This window comes from Tachyglossus aculeatus, chromosome 22 (genome assembly GCF_015852505.1).
Source record: "Tachyglossus aculeatus isolate mTacAcu1 chromosome 22, mTacAcu1.pri, whole genome shotgun sequence".
Classification (NCBI taxonomy): Eukaryota; Metazoa; Chordata; class Mammalia; order Monotremata; family Tachyglossidae; genus Tachyglossus; species Tachyglossus aculeatus.
The window spans coordinates 18320399-18342298 of record NC_052087.1 but is presented as its reverse complement, the minus strand read 5'-3'; the positions used below and the strand labels follow the sequence as shown (position 1 = coordinate 18342298).

Below are 21900 nucleotides of genomic sequence, written 5' to 3'. Positions count from 1 at the left end.
GTTTATATTCTAATGGGGTGACAGACTTGTAAGTATTTAAAAACAAAACGAAATGAACATAAATCACCGAACAAATAACTGAAAGAATATATACACCTAAGTACTGAGGATGGGTATAAATTGAGAATGGAAATGGAGTATTGGAAAGAGCACGGGGTTGGTAGTCAAAGGACATGGGTTCTAATCCCGGCTCCGCCACTTGTCTGCTGTGTGACCTTGGGCAAGCCACTTAACTTCTCTGTGCCTCAGTTACCTCATCTGTAAAATAAGGATTAAGACTGTAAACCCCATGTGGGACAACCTGATTACTCTGTATCTACCCCAGTGCTTGGAACAGTGCTTGGCACATAGTAAGTGCTTAACAAATACCATCCTCATCATAAACTGAGAAGCAGCGTGGCCTTGTGGAAAGAGCATGGGCCTGGGTGTTCGATAATCTGGATTCTAATCCCAGCTCTGCCACTTCCGCTGTGTAACCTTGGGTAAATCACTTATCTTCTCTGTGCCTCAGTTACTTCATCTGTAAAATGGGGATTAAAACTGTGAGCCCCACGTGGGACTTCCACCTGGCCTTTCCTTATTTAGCCTTCTTTTCCCCAGTACCCTCTCCCTTCTGCTTCATCTGCGCACTTGGATCTGTGACCTTTGGGGATTTGATATTCGCCCCACAGCATTTAGGCATATATCTACAAACTGTATATTTTAAATTATTTATATTAATACCTGTCTCCCTGTCTAGACAGTCAGCTCATTGTGGCCAGGGAACATGTCTACCAACTCTGTTGTACTGGACTCTCCCAAGCGCTTAGTGCAGTGCTCTGCACACAGTAAACATCATCATCAATCGTATTTATTGAGCGCTTACTATGTGCAGAGTACTGTACTAAGCGCATGCACTCAAACACCAACGATTGACATGGACTGTGTGCAACCTAATTATCTTGTACCTTACCAGCACTTAGTACAGTGACTGGCATACAGTGCACACAAACACCACCAAAAAATGCTACACAAGGGATAGAGATGAACACTACAAAACACTTACACGATCGAAAAGCAAAGATCACCAATAAAAGAGTGAACTAAAGTTTTTGTGTACATATGCAAAAATACTTGATTTTTCAAAATACTGTCTTTCTCATCCTGTTCAGCCAAAAAAGCATCTTGTGTTTGTAAGAGAAGGGGAGGGGGAGGTGGAAAGAAGCTGGGAAGGTAGCAGGGCCAGTCCAGTGGGAAAAGAAAGAGGAACGTATTAGAGCCGGCTCCTCTAGAAAGCCCAGTTTCAGAAGAAGCAGAAACAGAGAAGAGGGACAAAATCTGCTTGGAGAGACATGAACATAATGAAGGCAAGGCGAGCAATGACATCAAGGGCAGGGAGCAATAGCTGTGACCAAAATAACCAGAAGAGGGGCACCCTCAATTTTCCTTCTTCCACCATTTGTCTTTCTTTTTTTTTTTTTAATGGAACTCATTACGCATTATGAGCCAGGAAGTGTATTAAGGGCTGGGGTAGATGCAAGATAATCTGGTTGGACGTATTCCCTCATTCCACAAAGGGCTCCCAGTCTTAATCCCCATTTTACAGATGAGGTAACAAGCACAGAGAAGCGAAGTCACTCGCTCAAGTTCACATAATAGACAAGTGGCAGAGATGGGATTAGAACCCAGGCCTTTCGACTCCCACTCCCGTGCTCTTTCTAGTAGGTCTTGCTGCTTTGCATTGCTTGACTTAAATAGAAATGATGGTCATTTGTTTCAGTTGATTCGTACTCAGTCCAATCTTGGATAGTCCTCTCCCTACTTTGCATCTATGTGGAAACTGAACAACCTATTTGTTTGGGGATAACCCAAATGTCAAAAGGCATAGAAATGACACCCAAGAATAATTATATATGGCCCCTTAGCCCAGCACTCTAAAAACAAATTCCTCCCATTCCCATATTGCAACTGATGTTTAAAACTTACCTCTTTATGCGTAGCACCCAGTTCTTCTTCCAATAAACTACACCTTTCAAGCGCTACTCGTAACCGCTCCCTCACCTGAAAAAATAACATTCATTAAAAATATGTCCCTTTTGGGAATACCTGTCAGATAACTGCAGGCTTAGAACTAAACTTTGGAACTTAAATTTTGTTTCGGCAATTTTTTTTCAATGGAGCTTACTTTTGAAGTGAAATTAGAATTTTAAATTTTATACTTCTGTAATTCCCCTAAAAAGAATCCCAGGATGGCATGGCAATGAAGGCAAGTTCACCTTAAAATTCTGAAGGGAAAAATAGAGTTTGTGTGCTCTGCAGACATGAATTTATTCAAATTTTGGTAAGTTATTTATAACAAAAGTCGAGAAAAACGACAGCGGTCGATGGCTTTTGGATACCTTTTCATCAAGGGCTTTGTGATGTTCAAATAGAGACTTCAGTGCTTTAAGAACTTCAACCTCGCTAGAAACGCCTGCTGGAGACTGTGCTTGCCTTTTTACAACTGTCATCCGAAGAGAACGTTCATGCCGGGAGACAAGACATTCCAAATGTTCCAATAAGAGCTGAAACAAACAAAGATTGTATTATTAACAAAAACAGTAATAAAAATTGTGGTATTTGTTAAGTGCTTACTATGTGCCAGGAACTATACTGAGCACTGGGGGAGAATCAAGATGATTGGGTTGGACACAGTCCGTGTTCCACAAGGGGCTCGCGGTTTAAATTTCCATTTTACAGATGAGGTAACTAAGACACAGAGAAGTGAAGTGACTTGTCCAAGGTCACGCAGACTAGTGGCTAGACAGTGACATGAGTTAAAAGCCATGAACAAACATGGGTGGTTTCAGGTCTCAAGAGATACCTCAATTAAGTGAGCATCATTGCTAGAGGAATGCACAACAGTCTTTACTAATATCCAGTAATTCTCAGAGTAAATCCTGCTGAGGAGCAGTTAGACTCTTTTCTTCAGCAAGGGAGACTGGCTAACTTTCTAAAACATTCTAATTTGCAGAATACACCTGCAATATTTTTTCTGTAAGTAATCTATGTTTACAAATCTTCTAAGATTGTAAATTGATTTAAGCTAAATACAAGGATCAGCAACCATAAGCAAGTGGATGGAATGCTTACAATTTACCTTCCAACAAAGAACACAAAACCTTAATCTTTCCATTAAGGTGAGCTATGCTTCAAGTTGCAAGTCAGGCAATTATTCCATATGAATTATCAAGACTCTGAAATTAAAAAGCAATTCACTAACCCGAGTATTGTTCCGCTCTGCTTTCAGTTCAGCAATTTCTTCTTCCCTTTCGAGAAGCTGTTCCCGGCACACATTAAGTTCTTTCGTGAGTGCTGCGAATTCCTGAAAAACAAGAAAAAGAAATGAGAGCATTCAGTAGACTATGTCAATAAAGGGTTTGCAGCTGGAAACTCTAGTCAGGTCTTCTAGAATTAAGGGGTTGCATTGTTCAAAAACTCCCACAGAAAGAACTTTTAGTTCTAATATTTGTGCACCATGGCATACATGGGTACGACCATTTCTACTAATACTGTCAAATTCATTTAATACAGGCACAGGAATTGTTAAAGTGTTCCCTAACTCTGCTGTCAGATTCTGTCCAAATTGTGAGAACAGCTTCAGACCAAACGGACTGATTTCATCCCACAGACTGGACTGAGGAAACAGGTGCCCAGTGAGTTGCCCAAACAGAAGCACTTCCTCTTGGTTTCTTTGGCCACTTGTCAAATATCTTGCAGCGCATAAGCAGAGCTTAAAATGGATAAAATTCTTTGGGCTCCTAGCCAAGAACAAGCATGGGGTTTGAGCCGTGCCTACAGCTGGGTAGGGACCGTCTCTATATGTTGCCGATTTGTACTTCCCAAGTGCTTAGTACAGTGCTCTGCACACAGTAAGTGCTCAATAAATACAATTGAATGAATGAATTTCCTTCCCTCTCAATCTGGGAATTGCCACGACCTGGAAGACAGCATACAATTTACCTCAGGTGCACGTTGGACTAATAACGGTAGCTCATTATAGTCCTAGAACTGCGGTGTATGGGTGGTTCATTCATGCATTCATTCAGTCATATTTATTGATCATTTACTGTGTGCAGAGCACTGTACTAAGCGCTTGGGAAGTACAAGTTGGTACCGTATAGAGACGGTTCCTACCCAACAACAGGCTCACAGTCTAGAAAGGGGGGACAGACAACAAAACAAAACATGTGGACAGGTGTCAAGTCGTCAGAACAAACAGAATTAAAGCTAAATGACAGAGGCACTGGCCAGGGGCAGGTGGGAGACCCCAAACCTGGCACCTATACGTGCTCTGTCCAAGAGAGAAAGCTCCATGTGCCAAGTAAATACTATTACTACTGCTATTCAAAGATCTAGTCCTAGCTCTGCCAACTCCTCCACTGTATTATCTCTAACAAGGCACTGAACACCTCTGTGCCTCATCTGTAAAGCAGGAAAAATAATACTTCACGTGGATGCTGAGGACGAAATGAGGTACAGTAAAAACACTTTGGAAAAGCGACGCGGTCAAATAATGCATCCGCATCATTCATTTCTGAAAGAAGTTTATCTCCCCAGTTCAACAATTCCTTTGATTACCTGTTCATGGGTCTTTCCTAAACCTTAAAAAATATTATACACTTTTCACAGAACTTCCTAAGAGCTATTACTGATTGCTTAATATCAACTCAGGCTGGGAGGAATCTGTGAGGGATTGATTTATCTCTGACACTTAGGAGAATATCAGAGTGACAACATTTTTACCAAAGATAAAGGAACCCTCAACAGAGGCTGAATCCCTGGGGTGGGCATATGGGGCGTTTGTAACCTAGGGTGAGTTTCCAGAGTTGTATGTATGGCGGAGGGGCTGTAACCTGAGCACATCTGTCCCCAAATGAGGGTGACACAATCCACAGTCTTTACTTCAATTAAAAGAGGAGCACGATGATACCATCACAAGGGCACTTTTGAGTCATACTAGATTAAAGTAAAAGGACAAACAGGCAAAAGTGTATATCGTCTTCCAAAGGATCTCAAAGCTCGATAAAAAACAGTTAAATCTTACAACATTCAGTGAGGGAGTCATTATACCCAATATGCAAAAGGAGAAACTAAAGCACAGAAGTGTTCACAGATAAGAACAGACAGCAAATTAGAGGCATAGCCACAGAACTAGATACAGGAATCTTAGTTCCCACACTATTACTTTTTTTAAAAAAAAAGTGTAAATGATCATATCAGATGATGCATTTTAGGTGAATACTTTTCCCAGATACCGAATCTAGAAAGTGGTCCCTTGAAATGAAATTCGGGTTGAACCGTGAAATGTCCAACTGCTAAAATTACAAGAAAGCACAGTGAAACGTGTGTTACTCAAACTACATTATAAAATTTGACCAAATAAATAAATTTTTGAATAAAATTATAAAAAATTGAAGCCAGAGCAGAGCACTGATGAACTCACAACCATTGAGGGGAGATGGGGGGAATGGGTGTGGGGGGAGGAACTGCCCTATTTGGACTGCAGTAAATACTTTTGATTTACTCCAAATTCAACACAATTTGTTTCTCCTGCTGCTGACCCCTTGCTCACATTTTCCCTCTGCCCTGGAACTCCCTCCCCTTCATATCCGACTCTCCACCACCCTCCCCAGCTTCAAAGCCCTACTACGATCATATCTCATCCAAGAAACCTTCCCTGACTAATCTCTCATCCCACCACTATATTCGCCCTCCCTTCTGCCTGGCCTTTGCACTTGTGTCTGTCTCCCTTAATCACTCTGACATTCAGCCCATTCCCAGCCCCACAGCATTTTTGTACATATTCTTATACTCCACCACGTCCCCTATATGTAATTTCTTTAACTGTCTGTCTGCCCCAGGAGAAATTAGAATTAGCTCACTGAGGACCCGTCTAACACGTCTACCAACTCAGCTGCACTGTACTCTCCCAAGTACTTAGCACAGTGCTCTGCACATGGCAAATGCTCCACAGAGTTATTCAGGCAGTCGATATCTAATACATGTAACTCAAACCTCAAAAGTTAGGCAGGGAAATGCTGAAAATAACTTCACAGAATAAAACAATGTTCTTGGGGAAGAAGACAAACCCAGCCAAGCAGGAACAGGAACCCTGGAACCAGACCATCATACTAGGAAGAGCCCTGGGGTCTACTCTGGGCCACCATGGCCCACGGCAACCTCTTCCTTCCCACTAAATGTCATGGAGGGGCCAGCCCAGGAACTCGCACAGAAGCTGCAGGGCAGCAGAAGCCTTTAGAGTTGTTAGCGTAGAGGGGAGGCTGCGGTGGTTTGGAAGCAAAGACTACCACAGAATGCGGACAGAAAACTGGGCTGCCCCTTTGAAGTGCCGTTCATATTCCGTTTGTGGCCCTTGATTTTTCATCCTTGCATTTTTTAAATGCTCCCACCATCCACAATTTAGCTCTAATTTATTTCTCTTTTCTAAGTGCTGGTCCTCCTCCACTTGGTTGTGAAAGCCTGGGGAACAAGTTATTTTCTCTGATCTGTTAATCTTGTAGCAGTGCCTTTGATCAATCAACCAACCCCTGGCCCAAGTCCTACCTCTGACCTGGAATGCCCTCTTTCCTCACATCCACCAAATTAACACACTTCCCCCCTTCAAAGCCCTACTGAAAGCTCACCTCCACCAGGAGGCCTTCCCAGACTGAGCCCCCCTTTTCCTTTGCTCCTCCTCTCCTCCCCATTGCCCCAACTCCCTCCCTCTGCTCTATCTCCCTCTCCGCCCCACAGCACTTGTGTATATACGTTTAGATTTATTATTCTATTTACTTTATTAATGATGTGTATTTATTTACAATTCTATCCATTTATATTGATGCTACTGATGCCTGTCTACTTGTTCTGCTTTGTTGCCTGTCTCCCCCACTTCTAGGCTGTGAGCCTGTTGTTGGGTATGGATTGTCTCTGTTGCCAAACTGTACTTTCCAAGGACTTGGAACAGTGTTCTGCACACAGTAAGCCCTCAATAAATATGACTGACTGAATGAATGAATGGTACTTCATTGATGCAGGGCATGGTACTAAGCACTTGGAAGAGCACATTAGGATTAGATGTAATCCCGTCAGACATGGCAACTATGTCATGCTGTTCATATTTTTCTTATCGAATCCGTTAATTTTCTTTTTTTGTTTGTTTCAAAAAAGCAACCGTTTCTTTTGTTTGGCAAGCTTACCGTATCCCTTGATCTCGAGTTCTAAGAGCTGATAAACTTGGTTGAATGAAAATGGGAGTACTTGTAAGCAATTTAATAACAAAAGGCAGTTGGAAAGAATTCTCATTGAGCCACACAAAGGCAGTTGTATGCTCTGGGCAGTCTTGTAAAGAATGAGATGAAAAAGATGCCATTTTTCTGCTAAATACTGAAAACAGAGCTTGTGGCTCAATTCCTACACAGCAGACAAGACACAAACTCAAGGGCTGAGAGTCTATCAGTATCGTGAATCATGGTCTAGAATTGCAAATTAAGAATTTAATGGTGCTCATTTGTTTGTTGAGCATACATAGTTCTCTTGAAACTCTAAACTGAGCAGCTAAAATAATTTTACAAGGTAACCCATTCTGGCCATGGTTGACAGCAGGCTTTTTAATCTCAAATTTGTTAATCCTTTTAGTATCCCAACACCCAAAAGTGAAAATATATCAAAGCTATCAAAAAAAATTAGTTTAGATAAACACTAGGCAGGAAATTCCAAAGTTAGTATTTCAAAAGCGTGATTGTCTATGTTAAGTGCCTGCATAACTGTAGTAGGAGGAATCCATTACAGCTTGAATTACTACTTAAGTAAAAAAGGAAAATAGCTCAATACCACATTAGCCTGAAAGTAAAAAGTGAAAATACTTTAGTCAAAAATACGCATTCCAAGACATATGACAGTGTTTTAGAAAAATGAATTAGATTCACTGAGAAGAGAGCATAGAAACAGAGCAGGCTTTTATTTTGATTAAATTATGGAACAAGGTTTGACAACCTGGCACGTTTGCTTTCAGGTAGCATAAAACTGAATAGCAGCAGCGTGGCTCAGTGGAAAGAGCCCGGGCTTTGGAGTCAGAGGTTGTGGGTTCAAATCCTGGCTCCGCCACTTGTCAGCTGTGTGACGTTGGGCAAGTCACTTCACTTCTCTGGGCCTCAGCTCCCTCATCTGTAAAATGGGGATGAAGACTGTGAGCCCCTCGTGGTACAACCTGATTACCTTGTATCTACCCTAGCGCTTAGACAGTGCTTTGCACATAGTAAGCGCTTAACAAATACCAACATTATTATTATTATTATTATTCAGCCAATGAATCCAAGGCCACAGGGAATGAGAACTGAGCTATCCATTTGTCTCAATCCCCATCTAGTACTGCACGAATGACTCTGGCTGAGCTAGACTCCTGCCCTACTTCTCACACTTCACAAAGGGTGAGGGAATCAATCGATTATATTTATTGAGTGGTTACTGTGTGCACAGCACTATACTAGGCGTTTGGGAGAATACAATATAACAGAGTTATAATGAGCTTACAGTCTAGAGAGGGTGCCAGACATCAATATGAATACATTATGGATGTGTACGGAAGTGCTGAGGGGGTGCAGATCCAAATGTCAGGGTGACGAAGAAGTCAGTGGGAAAAGAGGAAATGAGGGTTTAATTGGGGAAGGCCTGTTGGAGGAGATGTGGAGAGGGATCATCTGCCGGATATAAAGGCAGAGAGAGTTCCTGGCCAGAGGGAGGAGAATGAGGGAACGGCGGTGAGATAGATGAGACTGAGGTACAATGAGTAGGTTGGTGTTAGAGGAGCTAAGTGTGCAGGCTGGGCTGAAGAAGAAATCAGGGAGTGAAAGTAGGAGAGGGCGAGGTGATTGAACAATTGAATGGTAAGGTGTTTCTTCTTGATGCGGAGGTGTATGACAACCCCTTACTGTTCTTGAGTGGGGAAATGTGGACTGAACGGTTTTGTGGAAAAATGATCCAGGCAGGAGAATGAAGTGTAGATTGAAGTGGGAAGACACAGGAGGCAGGGAGGTCAGCAAGGAGGCTGATACAGTAATCGAGGCAGGATAGGATACATAGTTGGGTTAGTGTGGTAGCAGTTTGAATGAAGAGAAAAGGGTGGATTTTAGCAAAGTTAATCAGGTTGAATAAGTTAAGTTTCCTGGTCTTCCTCCTGATTGGCTACCCCTGGTCTGACTTATGGACTGGGGGTTCAGGCAGAAACGCAGAACTCACAGAGACGGGAGAATCAATCAATCAATCAATCGTATTTATTGAGTGCTTACTACGTGCAGAGCACTGTACTAAGCGCTTGGGAAGTACAAATTGGCAACACATAGAGCCAGTCCCTACCCAACAGTGGGCTCACAGTCTAAAAGGGGGAGACAGAGAACAGAACCAAACATACCAACAAAATAAAATAAATAGGATAGAAATGTACAAGTAAAATATATAAATAAATAAATAAATAGAGTAATGAATATGTACAACCATATATACATATATACAGGTGCTGTGGGGAAGGGAAGGGGAAGGGAGAACAAAGGAGAGTGTGATCTCCTGGTACTGACCATGACACAAAGGACAACGTGTCACTGTATATGAGGTGGGTGGATGTCAGGCACATCCCAAAGCCACGGGATGCAGCAGCATGGGTGAAGGAAACCGCAAGTGGCCGTGTCCACTGAAAATTGAGGCTCCTCGAAGCTAGGCCGAGAAGCCAAAATGGAACACAAAACACTACAGAGGACACTAAGACCTCAGGCCTCTTGTGTAACAGAAAAATAATCATAATAATAATAAGTATGGCATGTTAAGTGCTTACTATATGCCAGGCACTGTACTAAGCACTGGAGTGGATAAAAGCAAATCACACAGTCCCTGTCCCACATGGGGTTCACAGAAACAGCTCCACAGACCATCATTTTTAGGCAAGCCCCACATATCAGTCAGGTGAAGTGCAGCCAATTCCAAGGAAGATTTGGGAGGAACGGGCTTGGTGAAATGGTTAAAGAGTATACACAAGGGAACTCCCTCACCCTGTTTGGCCCACTCAGACTGAGCTGGGTCACCCTATTTATACCTAAATAAATGGATGCTGATACAGTTGGAGGGTAATCCAGGTTAAGTTAAACTTCAATGTCACATTAGGGTCAGTCTTCTGGTGTCTCTAAAGTTTCACTGTCTAATAAAAAACAGTGTGGCCTAATGGACAGAATACGGGCCTGGGACTCAGAAGGACCTGTGTTCTAATCCTGGCTCCACCACTTGCTTGCCGTGTGATCTTAGGCATGTCACTTCACTTCTCTGTGCCTCAGTTACCTCAGCTATAAAATGGAGATTAAGACTGTGAGCACCATGTGGAACATGGTCTGTGTCCAACCTGATTAGCTCATATCTACCCCAGTGCTTAGTACAGTGCCTGGCACACAGTATGTGCTTAACAAATATCATTAAAAGAAGAATAAAAAAAGAAAGTGATGGGGAACATCCTATTCATTCAGTTCCAGTTTCTCCCTCTGTAAAACCAAAAACCAAATGAGAAGCAGCGTGGCTCAGTGGAAAGAGTCTGGGCTTTAGAGTCAGAAGGCTTAGGTTCAAATCCGAGCTCCACCAACTGTCAGCTGTGTGACTTTGGGCAAGTCACGTCACTTCTCTGGGCCTCAGTTACCTCATCTGGAAAATGGGGATTAAAACTGTGAGCCCCCCACGGGACAACCTGTTCACCTTGTAATCTCCCCAGTGCTTAGAACAGTGCTTTGCACATAGTAAGCACTTAAACACGACCACCATTATTATTATCATTATTATTATTATTAAATGTCAGCATCAACCTAAATCTCATACCCTCCCTTCTCTTCTCATATTGCCCTCACTCTCTCGGGGAGTTTATTTTCTGCTATGCCGTCACCACCTCCTTGAGCATAACTCCTAAATATACCTTGCTGGCCCCAATTTCTCACCTCCACTACAATCTTGCATTTCCTCTTGCCCCCTGAACATCTCTACTGGAATGTCCCACCAACATTTTGGGCTCGATGTACCAAAATGAACACCTCATTTTTCTCCTAAATCCTCTCCCCCAACTTTCCCACCACAGTCGTCACCTCTCTCCATCCTCTGCATTTCAGAGGACTGCAGCTTCAGAATTACCCTTGACTCCTCCATCTTTCGATCTCTATATTCAGTCTCTCTCTAAATCCTGCCAATTTTTTTCTCCACAGTATTTCCAGGGTCCACTTATTCTCTATCCTAACTGCCATCCATCATGCTGGTCCACACTTGTCTGTTAAATCAGCCATCTCACTGGGCCTCCGAGCCTCCTCCACCCCAACCAACAGCTTTCATTTGGCCACAGGTCATACTGTGCCTAGACTATTGTTTCACTGGTCTTCCTGCTTCCAGCCTCTCCTCTGTCCAATCTACACTTCAGGCTGATACAAAGGTCATCTTCCCGAACTGTGAGCCCGTTACTGGGTGGGGATTGTCTCTATCTGTTGCCGAATTGTACTTTCGCTTAATATAGTGCTCTGCACACAGTAAGCGCTCAATAAATACGACTGAATGAATGAAGTGTCACTCAGCTTACATTTCTCAGCTCCTTTAAACAAACCTTCCCACGTCCCTCCACATCACCCCAAAATGCCTCGCAATTGGCTTCAGGCACTCCACCAACCAGCTCCACCATGCCTATCTGCTCTCTTCACCCACTCTGCCTTAACCCACTCTCCCTACACTTCACAAGCTAAGCCATCCGTACCCCACTCGAATGTCCTGCTTTCATCCCTTTCCTCAGCTTTTAAACAACCTCCCACATCTCTCCTGAAAGCCCAACTCCTCCAAAATGCCTTTCCCCATGAATTCGCAGAATCCTAAGTCATATTAACTCATCAGCATCTTTAGCATTTACATCCTCATTTATACCCCTCCTCCAGACTTATGTCTATTCATTTCCTCAATTTCCTATTTTGATTATACTGGGTCTCCCCCATTAAGACTGTAAGTCCTTGTGAGCGAAGAATGTGTCCCTTGCTTGCTTTCTATTTCCCAAGTGTTTAGTACAATGCACTGCAGTCCACAGGCCTTCAATACATGCTACTTCTACTACTCCTGTCTTTTACTTCACTTTGCTGGCCAGATCATTTTTTTTCTAGAACATCATTCTGCAAATATCTCCCCTCTTCTCAAAAACCTACAAATGGTTACCCTTTTCTTGTCACATTGTCAGAAACTCCTGATCATCGACTTACAGGTATTCACAGCTCTCTCCCTCCTTCCTGCTCTCTTCTCCCACCACACCCAAGCTTTACACTCTTCATTCCTCTCACGATTACTCATGCATGATACCTCATCTATGTCTCTCCCACTTCTGACCTTTTGCTCACACCCTTTTCCTAGACTAGAACTTCCTCTCCATTCACATCAGATAGGCCATTACACTGGATGATATCTCCTCCAGGAGGCCTTCAATCAATCAGTAGTATTTATTGAGTGTTTACTAAGTGCAGAGCACCGTTCTTGGTGCTTGGGAGAGTACAAGTACAGAATTAACAGACACGTTCGCTGCCCATGATGAAATGACCTCCTTATCTAATATTTCCCCCAGCAGCACTTATGTATTTAGCAATTTATATACCCTATTTAAGAACTAGTTAATATACCTGTGCACTTTCTGTTTGTAAATTATTTCAGTGCCGGTTTCTCCTTTTAGACTACAAAACTCCCTTAGATAACCTATTTAAGAACTAGTTAATATACCTATGCACTTTCTGTTTGTAAATTCTTTCAGTGCCGGTTTCTCCTGTTAGACTATAAAACTCCCTGAAGGCGGGTATCAGGTCCTCTACTATATTCTCCCCAGGGCTTGAACAGAAGGTGTTCAAAAAATATAACTGCTAAGAAGGAAAATCAGGCAGTGCTTCAGAAGAAGCAAGCCCAGTCAGGATTTGCTCCTTCACATTTGCTCAGCATTCATTCAATGAAGCAAGGACCAAACACTGTTCTTGTTTTAATAATCATAGTATTATTTTTAAAATCTCTTCTCTGTAAAATGCCAATTAAATCCTACTTCCTCCTAGTTAGCCTGTGGGCCCCACGTGAGACTGGGACTGTGTCCGACCTTGATTCTCTCCTACTCCTTTAACTGTGCCTAATACATAAATAAGCACTCGACCAATACTATTATAATTATGGTAGTTATTAAGTGCTTACTATGCACTTACACTAGTATTGGTTAGGTGCTGGTCTAGACAGAAATTAACCAATTCCAACATGGCGCTCATACAGTCCAGGATGAGGGAGGAAACCACAATTTGCACATGATAAAATGAGAAGGCCCAGAACTTCTGAAAGCACGATCTTTCAATAGATGTATTTAAATCATCTCATTTGCCTTAAGGAAGGAAGGTAGCACTTAACTCTTTAATGAATCATGGCAATGTATTAATGTGTTGCCAATGTGCTCCTGCCTACTTAGATGCGAGCCCCAAGTGGGACAAGATGCAAAATTAACTTCTATCTACTCCAGCTTAGAGCAGTGCTTTTGTTTTTTGTTTTGTAAAAAAAGGTATTTGTTAAGTGCTTGCTATGTTCCAGGCACTGTTCTAAGAACTGGGGTAGACACAAGATAATTGGTTGGACACAGTCCCTGTTCCTCAGGGGGCTCACAGTCTTAATCCCCATTTTATAGATGAAGTAACTGAGGCCCAGAGACGTGACTTGACACAGAATAAGCACTTAAATACCGCAAAAAAGTGTGACTGAGCTGCTTCCCATAGCACTTTGTAACAGAGCATTGCCTACAGTAGACTCAGTAAGTACTGCTGTTTGGAAAAGAAAAAAAAATACAACTGATGGATTCATGTAGCAGTTCCAGCGGAGCTTCTTGGTCCTGTATCATCAACTGTGAGAGCATGATGGGGGCACAGGGTATTCTTTAACCCCTCAGAGGAACAGAGGACAACAAAAGTACCTAGCACTGGCTGAAACAGCCTTGTCACCAAAGACATAACCATGCAACTGAAATCCAATTTCACCATTTAGCACCCTTCCTAGACCAGCAGTAATGATGTGCAAGTTATGGAGCAACATGGTAATTCACCTCACTGAAAATCAAATAGCATGCTTAGGTTTGAATTAGATTTCTTTTGACCATCTCCCTTAACTAACCATTTGAATTCTCCCACAGTGGCTACCAAAGTTGCCTTCTGGGTCTTGGGGCGATGGCAAAGTATCAGCAATATGCGGCAGTCACTTCAGCTGGATATGAGTTTTATACATCAAAAACTTTCCACACATTTTACTAACATGCCATACCCATAACGCCTACACGTTGTGCTCCTTGCCCCAGCAGGAACATGAACGCCAGGGGAGGCAGCAGGTGACTGGCGCTGCAAAAGGCCACTAGCACTAAAATTGATTCCCATCCCAAATTTTCAGAACTGATGCTCCCCCAGCATTCCCGAGGTAGACTCTGCCATTGTTTAGCATACAAAACTAGGCTTATCCAGAGACACAGTTTGATATTTTCAATTTACTACGTTTAAACAATTTGTTCAACTCCCTTAAGATTATGGCAAAATATTTTATTTTTGTATTTTTTTAAAGCTTAACTAAGTGTGTACTTGTGACTAGGCCACATTACTGCTCTTTACTTCAAGCAGAATTACTTATACTAGCGCTTCACTGAAAATAGCCAATAATTCAAGTACGAAACGATGAAAAATATAGTCAGGAGAGGTTAAGGGTGAGAGCTGGAAGAATCAGCTGAAGAGCTTGAGAGGAAATAGCCAGAGGAGAACCAAGAGACTAGTAGTGTTGGTTTCCTGGAGCAGGGAGTGGTCCGTAGTGTCAAAGGCAGCTGAGAGATCAAAGAGGATTAGGACTGAGTGGAACTTGTTACGTTTGGCAAGGAGGTGGTCACTGGTGACCTTGGAGGAGTTTGGAGAAGAATGAGAGGAAGGTGATGGGGCAAGAGCTGGGTGGTGTAGTGGAGTTCAGAGAAGGGTTGTTTTCAGGAGAGGAAAGACCTGGGTGTGTTTGAAGGAAGACGAGAAGGAGTCAACAGAGCAAGCAGCTGAAAGTGGCAATCAAGGTGGGAAGAAGTGGACGAAGGTGTTCAGAAGGATGGAACTGACTGACTGATAGACAACTTGGGTTCAGTGGCACAAGTGGAATGAGTAGATTTTGAAAACAAGTGGGAGATTTACTCCTGAGAGTGGGCCAGAGGATGTGAGTACATGAGCAAGTGAAAAGGAGAGGTTTTGGTGCGCTCACACCTGATGGTTTTGATTTTAACAACAAAGTTGCTTGCACACCTCAGGGTTGAGGTGGAAGCGCTGACGGAATCAGCAGGGAGTTAAAGACTAGAGTAATGGTTGGTGGTGGCAGTGGGCGTAGGAGTAGATAATGGAAGAGGAAAAAATGCTGCCGAGTAAAAGGGCAGAGGATGAACTTGAAATGTCTGAGGTCAGTCAAGCCCTTAGTACAGTGCTTTGCACAGAGTAAGAGCTCAAATACCACTGATTGCAGAGGAATTCCCCTGTGGAGGTGACCCCGGATTTGGGATTGATGGTGCGAGATCGATGAGAAGGCACAGGGGAGAAGGAGTTGGGAGCGTGCATCAAGGGAGGAATAGTTTGGTGAGGAGCCCAAATGAATTGTACCTACCCCAGCCCTTAGTTCTTGGCATAGAGTGAGCCAAGCCCCACAAATACCACACTTACTATTATTAAGGGAAAGGAGGTAAGATATCAGAGGTTCCCATGGGGTGAAAAAGGTTTCGTGGAAAACGGGTGTTTGGGAGAGAATGCGGGTTAGGAGGGTGGAGTTTGAGAGTGGGATTTAGAAATGCAACTAGTGATAACGAAATCCAGAATGTATCCAAGGCAGTGAGTGGGTGAGGTGGTGGAGCAGAAGAGCAAATACGACATACAGGAACATTAAACTGGTAAGCAAATGAGCAATATGACCTTTCTATTCCTTGATTGTGAGTTAGCAATACATATTCAGAAAAATAACCTTTCTGAAGCAGTTAACAAGTATGTTAAGCTACCACTCTCCCTATTTTCAAAGCCCTACTAAAATCATATCTTCTCTAAGAAGCCTTCCCTTACTAACCTCTCTTTTCTCTATCTTATTCACCTTCCCTTCCGCATCAGTCGTATTTACTGAGCGCTTACTACGTACAAAGCACTGTACTAAGAAGTTGGGAGCATACAAGAGAATTAGCATACACGTTCCCTGCCCATCATGAGCTCACAGTCCAGAGGGGGAATAAATAAATAATTTATTATATATGATTTAAAGATATGTACATAACTGCTGTGGGGCTGGCGTGAATATCTAATGTCCAAAATCACAGATCCAAGTGTGTAGAGAGTGAAGAAGGGAGAGTGAGCCAGGGAAAAGAGGGTTTAATTGGGGAAGGCCTCTTGGAAGAAGATGTGACCTGAACAATGTGCTGAAGGTAGAAAGTGCGGTCGTGTGGCGTATATGGAGGAAAAAGGAGTTCCAGGCTAAGGGGAGGACCTGGGAAAGGGATCGTTGGTGAGACAGATGAGATCGGGGCACATTAAACTGGAGCTAGAGGAGTGGAGTGGGCCGGCTGGGCTGAAGTAGGAGATTGGTGACGTGAGTTAGGGTGGGCAAACTAATCAACTGCTTTGAACGAGTTGTCTACACTCGCTGCCTAGAATTCCTCAACAACAACTCTCTCCTCGACCCCCTCCAGTCTGGCTTCCGTCCCCTTCATTCCACGGAAACTGTGCTCTCAAAGGTCACCAATGACCTCCTGCTTGCCAAATCCAACGGCTCATACTCTGTCCTAATCCTCCTCGACCTCTCAGCTGCCTTTGACACTGTGGACCACCCCCTTCTCCTCAAAACGTTATCTGACCTTGGCTTCACAGACTCCGTCCTCTCCTGGTTCTCCTCTTATCTCTCCGGTCGTTCTTTCTCAGTCTCTTTTGCAGGCTCCTCCTCCCCCTCCCATCCTCTTACTGTGGGGGTTCCCCAAGGTTCAGTGCTTGGTCCCCTTCTGTTCTCAATATACACTCACTCCCTTGGTGACCTCATTCGCTCCCACGGCTTCAACTATCATCTCTGCGCTGATGACACCCAGATCTACATCTCTGCCCCTGCTCTCTCCCCCTCCCTCCAGGCTCGCATCTCCTCCTGCCTTCAGGACATCTCCATCTGGATGTCCGCCCGCCACCTAAAGCTCAACATGTCGAAGACTGAGCTCCTTGTCTTCCCTCCCAAACCTTGTCCTCTCCCTGACTTTCCCATCTCTGTTGACGGCACTACCATCCTTCCCGTCTCACAAGCCCGCAACCTTGGTGTCATCCTCGACTCCGCTCTCTCATTCACCCCTCACATCCAAGCCGTCACCAAAACCTGCCGGTCTCAGCTCCGCAACATTGCCAAGATCCGCCCTTTCCTCTCCATCCAAACCGCTACCCTGCTAATTCAAGCTCTCATCCTATCCCGTCTGGACTACTGCACTAGCCTTCTCTCTGATCTCCCATCCTCATGTCTCTCTCCACTTCAATCCATACTTCATGCTGCTGCCCGGATTATCTTTGTCCAGAAACGCTCTGGACATATTACTCCCCTCCTCAAAAACCTCCAATGGCTACCGATCAATCTGCGCATCAAGCAGAAACTCCTCACCCTGGGCTTCAAGGCTCTCCATCACCTCGCCCCCTCCTACCTCACCTCCCTTCTCTCCTTCTACTGCCCAGCCCGCAACCTCCGCTCCTCCACCACTAATCTCCTCACTGTACCTCGCTCTCGCCTGTCCCGCCATCGACCCCCGGCCCACGTCATCCCCCGGGCCTGGAATGCCCTCCCTCTGCCCATCCGCCAAGCTAGCTCTCTTCCTCCCTTCAAGGCCCTGCTGAGAGCTCACCTCCTCCAGGAGGCCTTCCCAGACTGAGCCCCTTCTTTCCTCTCCCCCTCGTCCCCCTCTCCATCCCCCCGTCTTACCTCCTTCCCTTCCCCACAGCACCTGTATATATGTATATATGGTTGTACATATTTATTGCTCTATTTATTTATTTATTTTACTTGTACATTTCTATCCTACTTATTTTATTTTGTTGGTATGTTTGGTTCTGTTCTCTGTCTCCCCCTTTTAGACTGTGAGCCCACTGTTGGGTAGGGACTGTCTCTATGTGATGCCAATTTGTACTTCCCAAACGCTTAGTACAGTGCTCTGCACATAGTAAGCACTCAATAAATACGATTGATTGATTGATTGATTTAAAACCAATGGTAAGGAGTTTCTGTTTGATGCAGAGGTGGATGAGCATCCACTGGAGGTTCTTGAGGAGTAGGGAGAAATGGACTGAACACTTTTCTTGATAAATGATCCATGCAGCAGAGTGAAGTAAGGATTGGAGTTGGGAGAGACAGGATGTCGAGAGGTTGGCGAGGAGGCAGGTGCAGTAGTCAAGGCGGCCTAGTATAAGTGATTGGATCAGCATGGTAGCAGTTTGGATGAAGAGGAAAGGGAGAATTTTAGCAATGCTGTGAAGGTAGAAGCAACAGAATTTGGTGACAGACAATATGTACTTTGCACACAGTAAGCACTCAATAAATACTATTGAATGAATTGAATATGTAGGTGAAATAAGAGAGATGAGGATAATGCCAAGGTTATGAGTTTGTGAGATAGGGACGATAGTGGCATCGTCTACAGTGTTGGGGAAGATGGGGGGGAGGGCAGGGTTTGGGTGGGAAGATGAGGAGTTCAGGATACAGCTATAATTCTATTTATCTATTCTGATGGTATTGACACCTGTCGACTTGTTTTGTTTTGTTGTCTGTCTCCCCCTTCAAGACTGTGAGCCCGCTGTTGGGTAGGGACCATCTCTATATGTTGCCAATTTGTACTGTCCAAGTGCTTAGTACAGTGCTCTGCACACAGTAAGCACAATAAATACGACTGAATGAATGAATGAATGAATATAGGAACTTACCACCTAACCACCTTACCACCACTTAAATACTCACTTACGTATGTATCCCTATATTCTGCCCCTCCTCCTATCTGTAATTTATTTTGTCTGTCTCCCCAACTAGATTGTAACTCCTTGAGAACAAGGATCTTTTCTACAGACTCTGTTGTATTGTACTTTTCCAAGAATTTAGTCCAGTATTCCATATACAGAAAGAGCTCAATAATACTACTAATTAATTTGTGAAGACAAGGTCCTCCAGGGCAAAATTATTTCCTTTCAAGCACTTTACAACCTGATGTGGGAGGAAACAAGAAAAATATATAGTCAACATAAATGCACAAAAATAAATTAATGCAAGAATAAGATGAGGACAAGAATGGGTCACGGATTGTGCTGGTGGATTAGAGAATTAGTGGGGATGCTTGTGAGTTTACTGTGGGCAGGGGATGTGTCTGTTTACTATTACACTGTACTCTCCCTAGAGCTTAGTACAGTGCTCTGCACACAGTAAGCTCTCAATAAATATGACTAAATGAATGGAAGGTGTGAACTTTGAGAGAAGCAGCATGGCTTAGTGGAAAGAGCATGGGCTTGGGAATCAGAGGCTGTGGGTTCTAATCCCAGCTCCGCCATTCATTGTCGTATTTATTGAGCACTTACTGTGTGCCGAGCACTCTACTAAGTGCTTGGGAAGTACAACTCAATAACAAATAGAGACAATCTCTACTCAACAATGGGATTCAGCTGTGTGACTTTGGGCAAGTCACTTAACTTCTCTGTGCCTCAGTTACCTCATCTGTAAAATAGGGATTAAAACTGTGAGCCCCACGTGGGGCAACCTGATTACCTTACCTGATTACCCAGTGTTTAGAACAGTGCTTGGCACATATTAAGTGCTTAACAAATACAATTATTATTGTTATTTCAAGGAAGTTGGAACAGCAAACAGGAGCTAGGAGTTGCTGCTGCTTTCCCTTCCTCAGATTGGGAATCTAAGGATGGACAAAAACTCTGTTCAATCTGCTGAATGTCATACACTTACTCTAGCACTTAGCAATAAATCGTATTTATTGAGCGCTTACTGTGTGCAGAGCACTGTACTAAGCGCTTAATGTATTAAGTGCTTTTAAAAAAACTACATCTGCTAAGTGTTTACTATGTGACAAGCACTGTACTAAGCACTGAGGTAGATATGTCTGCTGTGTGACCTTGGGCAAGTCATTTAACTTCTCTAAGCCTCAATTACCTCATCTGTAAAATGGAGATTAAGACTGTGAGCCCCACGTGGGATAACCTGATCACCTTGTATCCCCCCCCAGTGCTTAGAACAGTGCTTTGCACATAGTAAGCACTTAACAAATGCCATCATTATTATTATTATTATAAAAAATCAGGCCAGACATAGATCCTGTCCAATATGAGGATCACTATCTATGTATGTGCTTTATACCATAATAGGCCATAAGGACATTAGGATGCCTTATGGACGTCTAAAGAACACATTTGGAAGCTGGAGAGGGTCACTGAGTGTGAGGGTTCTAACGTGGAATTGCATTAAAACACGAGAAAGTTCTATATTAGAGGCAATTTTTACACAGCTATTGCTTTAAAACCAAGCCAAACTTGCATTTAAGGCAGTCCACACCCCACAATCCAATATTTTTGAATGGAAAAGTTTATTCTTTCATTTCACTTTTCTCTACGGACCTGTCCCACATCTCCTGCTTCAATGTTTAATGATCCCTTTGTTATTTCCCCTTTTCTGGATTCCATTTTTTTCAACAGAAGCTAGATGGAAAAAGCATTAAAGATAAGCAAGAGTCATGTACACTATCACTTTTGTCCTAAATTCTACTCCACTGAGAGAATGAACCAGTGCCTTGGCTGCCACACTGTTCAGGTGCACTTATTTAGGACACTGTATTAAGATGAACACTTTCATTTGTACCAAAAAAAGAAGCCAAAAGATATCTTTCTGGGTTTGAACAACTATACTACTGAAAACACAAAAAGACAAATATAGTCAGTTCTGCCGCAACACATGTTTTCACAACACATTTTGGCTCAAATGGGATAAGGGAGCCAGGGATCCTCCTTCTGATCAGGTGAACATATCTATTCTACATCTATTGTACATATCTATTCTATTTATTTTATTTTGTTAATATGTTTGGTTTTGTTCTCTGTCTCCCCCTTCTAGACTGTGAGCCCACTGTTGGGTAGGGACTGTCTCTATATGTTGTCAACTTGTACTTCCCAAGCGCTTAGTACAGTGCTCTGCACACAGTAAGCGCTCAATAAATACGATTGATTGATTGATTGAACCCATTTGAGCCTGGCATGCCGCATTTCTGAAAAAACAGCTTGTGGGCATGAGTGTGAAGGCACGCTGCATTGGAATGGGCGAGCACAAGCTCACAAATTGTCCCAACTGTGAGAATACAACCCTCTTTGTGTTATGGAAGAACTGAGTGTATGCTGATTAACGTCTACTCCAAGTGTGCTCTAAATGGCTTACAAAATCCTAATTTCAGAAAAGTAGCAAAAGTGTCGCTGAACTTTCTCTCTCTCACACACACTCACACAAACACACACAAGTATACATGCAAAAGGCAAATTCCATTTTAGATGAGTATCAATAGAATGTACGTTAGGTCTGAAATATAACTGACAGAATTTCAGTTTCTTTTTAGAGTTTTGCATTACAAATTTACAAGGACTGTGGGGAAACAAAATTGAGAAATGAGCAAAAAGGCAACAACAAATGAATTGGTGATGATGGCAATGATTTATGATGTTCTCTAAAGCTTGAAACAAATGCTGGAAGACTATATTCACCTTCCTGAGGTATAATGCATTCTTAGTGAATTAGCTGAATGCTAATAATTTTTTCCCATTTTAACTATTTTGTTTTAAA

General features: G+C 43.1%; 1 protein-coding gene across 10 annotated transcripts in view; it reads right to left on the bottom strand.

The window, feature by feature from the left end:
* PPFIA1 (PTPRF interacting protein alpha 1) overlaps positions 1-21900 on the bottom strand; it is a 126455-nt gene that overhangs the window by 66209 nt on the left and 38346 nt on the right. For all 10 annotated transcript variants that reach the window (XM_038764010.1, XM_038764018.1, XM_038764013.1 and 7 more), the window contains exons 3-5: positions 3242-3343; positions 2379-2543; positions 1966-2040 (exon numbers count right to left, since the gene is read on the bottom strand). In XM_038764010.1, the coding sequence (XP_038619938.1) occupies positions 1966-2040; positions 2379-2543; positions 3242-3343 (342 nt within the window). The remainder of the gene's footprint in view (positions 1-1965; positions 2041-2378; positions 2544-3241; positions 3344-21900) is intronic.